This window comes from Bison bison, unplaced genomic scaffold (assembly GCF_000754665.1).
Source record: "Bison bison bison isolate TAMUID 2011002044 unplaced genomic scaffold, Bison_UMD1.0 scf7180017847197, whole genome shotgun sequence".
Classification (NCBI taxonomy): Eukaryota; Metazoa; Chordata; class Mammalia; order Artiodactyla; family Bovidae; genus Bison; species Bison bison.
Window position 1 is genome coordinate 15268 of NW_011477770.1, and position 532 is coordinate 15799.

Below are 532 nucleotides of genomic sequence, written 5' to 3' on the forward strand. Positions count from 1 at the left end.
CGTTTATTGCGGCCGATCCCGGGGCTCAGGCGTCCTGGTAGTAGTTGTTGAAGTTGATGCGCAGCAGGAAGTCCTCCAGGTGGGGCTGGTAGCCGCGGTTCACCAGCTTGCTCACCACTGGTGGGGAGGTGGGGTGCAGGTTCAGTGAGCAGCGCAGTCCCGCCCCAGCCCTCACCTGCCCCAGGGTGCGTCACCTTTGAAGAGGAAGTGGGAGTAATACTTGAAGGCGCTGTAGGACTGCTGCATGAGGGCAAAGTTGGGGTGCTCAGGGCCGCGCGGGCCGCCGGCCGGGCCCCAGGGCTGGGAGATGAGCTGGCTGCGGAACTTGAGGACCAGGCTGAAGACGCTGTGGATGACGTTCATGACCGGCGCCGCCTTCTCGGTCAGCAGGCCCCTGGGGGGGAGGCGGGGGCTGCGGTGGGTGCGCCTGAGCCAGGGGTGCACGGGTGCAGGCCGCAGCTCACCTGAAGACCGCCTTATGCAGGTACTCAGCGTGGGCGCGCTGTATCTCCTCCAGGTCACCCACCGAGGC

General features: G+C 66.4%; 1 protein-coding gene across 1 annotated transcript in view; it reads right to left on the minus strand.

The window, feature by feature from the left end:
- Positions 1-6: 6 nt before the first annotated feature.
- TUBGCP6 (tubulin, gamma complex associated protein 6) overlaps positions 7-532 on the minus strand; it is a gene marked incomplete at its 5' end in the record, with an annotated part of 8436 nt that continues 7910 nt past the window's right edge. Inside the window, 3 exons of the mRNA XM_010842115.1 lie at positions 7-117; positions 195-394; positions 465-531. Coding sequence (XP_010840417.1) covers positions 26-117; positions 195-394; positions 465-531 — 359 coding nt within the window. The remainder of the gene's footprint in view (positions 118-194; positions 395-464; position 532) is intronic.